Source organism: Sinocyclocheilus grahami, unplaced genomic scaffold (genome assembly GCF_001515645.1).
Source record: "Sinocyclocheilus grahami isolate Dianchi unplaced genomic scaffold, SAMN03320097.WGS_v1.1 scaffold37611.1, whole genome shotgun sequence".
In the NCBI taxonomy this organism is placed as follows: domain Eukaryota; kingdom Metazoa; phylum Chordata; class Actinopteri; order Cypriniformes; family Cyprinidae; genus Sinocyclocheilus; species Sinocyclocheilus grahami.
The window spans coordinates 1-1,386 of NW_015523016.1; the positions used below are offsets into that span (position 1 = coordinate 1).

General features: G+C 35.3%; 1 protein-coding gene across 1 annotated transcript; it reads left to right on the forward strand.

The window, feature by feature from the left end:
* Nucleotides 1–229: 229 nt before the first annotated feature.
* Nucleotides 230–1,152, forward strand: LOC107580611 (IQ domain-containing protein E-like; the record flags this gene model as incomplete). The annotated part of the gene is made up of 3 exons (XM_016266282.1): nucleotides 230–364; nucleotides 462–532; nucleotides 982–1,152. Coding segments are annotated over 3 exons (377 nt in total), but the record flags the coding sequence as incomplete, so codon positions are not given.
* Nucleotides 1,153–1,386: the final 234 nt, after the last annotated feature.

The window sequence follows — 1,386 nt, forward strand, 5'->3', positions numbered from 1 at the left end:
CCAATAGCTGGGTTTGTCCTTTTTTAACCCAGCGCTGGGTTATATATAACCCAGCATTTTTTAGAGTGTAGTAAAAGCCTGATATATCAAATATGATACAAAAAAACATATGCAAGCTTTTTTTTTTTTAATAAAAAAAATATTTTATCTAAAGTTTAAATAAACCGTTCCATTTGAAAAAATAAATTCCTATATGAGGCTTAACAGGGTTCAATTTTCTTTACTTCAGGGACATTGTCAAAGTCTCCAAAAGGAGCGGATTACAGTGTCACACAGACCAGCATCTCCATGACCAGCACACCCGAATACTTGAAGGAGGCCTTAGGAATGAAAAAGCCAAAATATTCCCTCTCTGCATCCAACGGTGAGATAAAACTCAATAAACCTGATTTGTCCACATAACAGTTATTATTATTTTTATTTTTGTCTCCATGTTGTTATATTTGCAATTCCTTTATCAGGTTATGTTCCAGGGACCCCAGACTACAAAGAGAAGGAGGAAATGTATGCTGAAATAATTGATCTAAAAAAGGTGAAGTTCACCTCTCGCACACTCACTCGATGACGTATAAGTGTTTTTGAGGATGTGTTTTTAGAATTTTGATTACATCAGACGGCATGTTTTCAACGAATTGGGCTTTATCCCAACTGTCATACTATCCATCCTATATGTGTATGAGGGATTAGTGGTTAGGATTACTATGTCCCAAATTATAATTTGCTAAAAATAGTATGCCAAATCTTCCTGGATGGTCTATTATTTTTGCTGGATTTTAGGAAATATATCTATGCAAGGTTTTTGAGCTAATATTACCCACAATGCAAGTTGAGGAAATGGTTCTTAAGATGTATTTTAGTTTTGCTAAAAGTTTTATCTATTAAGATGTGCTTTCCTGTCCTAGAATGTAGCTTTCCTATTTGAAGTGGAGTTATGCACACTGAAATTTTATGTACCCATGTGTTTGCTCTCCATTTTCTCAGACCATCCAATCCCAAAAGACTGAATCGGACAAGATGAAAACCAAACTACGGCGTCTTGAAGAAGAAAACGCTAAGAAAGGCAGACAAATCGAGCAGCTGTTGGATCCAACGAAGGTGATGAGCAAGTCACCTTTTTGTGTGAATGCGGCCTGTTTCACACCACACGCATAAACAACACTGTAATGTAACTGCAAAAGCAGGCTGCCATTGTGCGTTCACACTTTGCATCTGAAAACAATATGATTTTTTAAATTGCAAACTTGATTGTCATGAAATCTAAAAAGCATTATTTACAGGGTGGAACATTATCAGACGTACACAGTCGTTCAAAAATCTGGGCTCAGATTTTAAAAGAAAATATAAAAGAAATTAATACTTTTATTTAGCAAGGATGCATTAAATTGA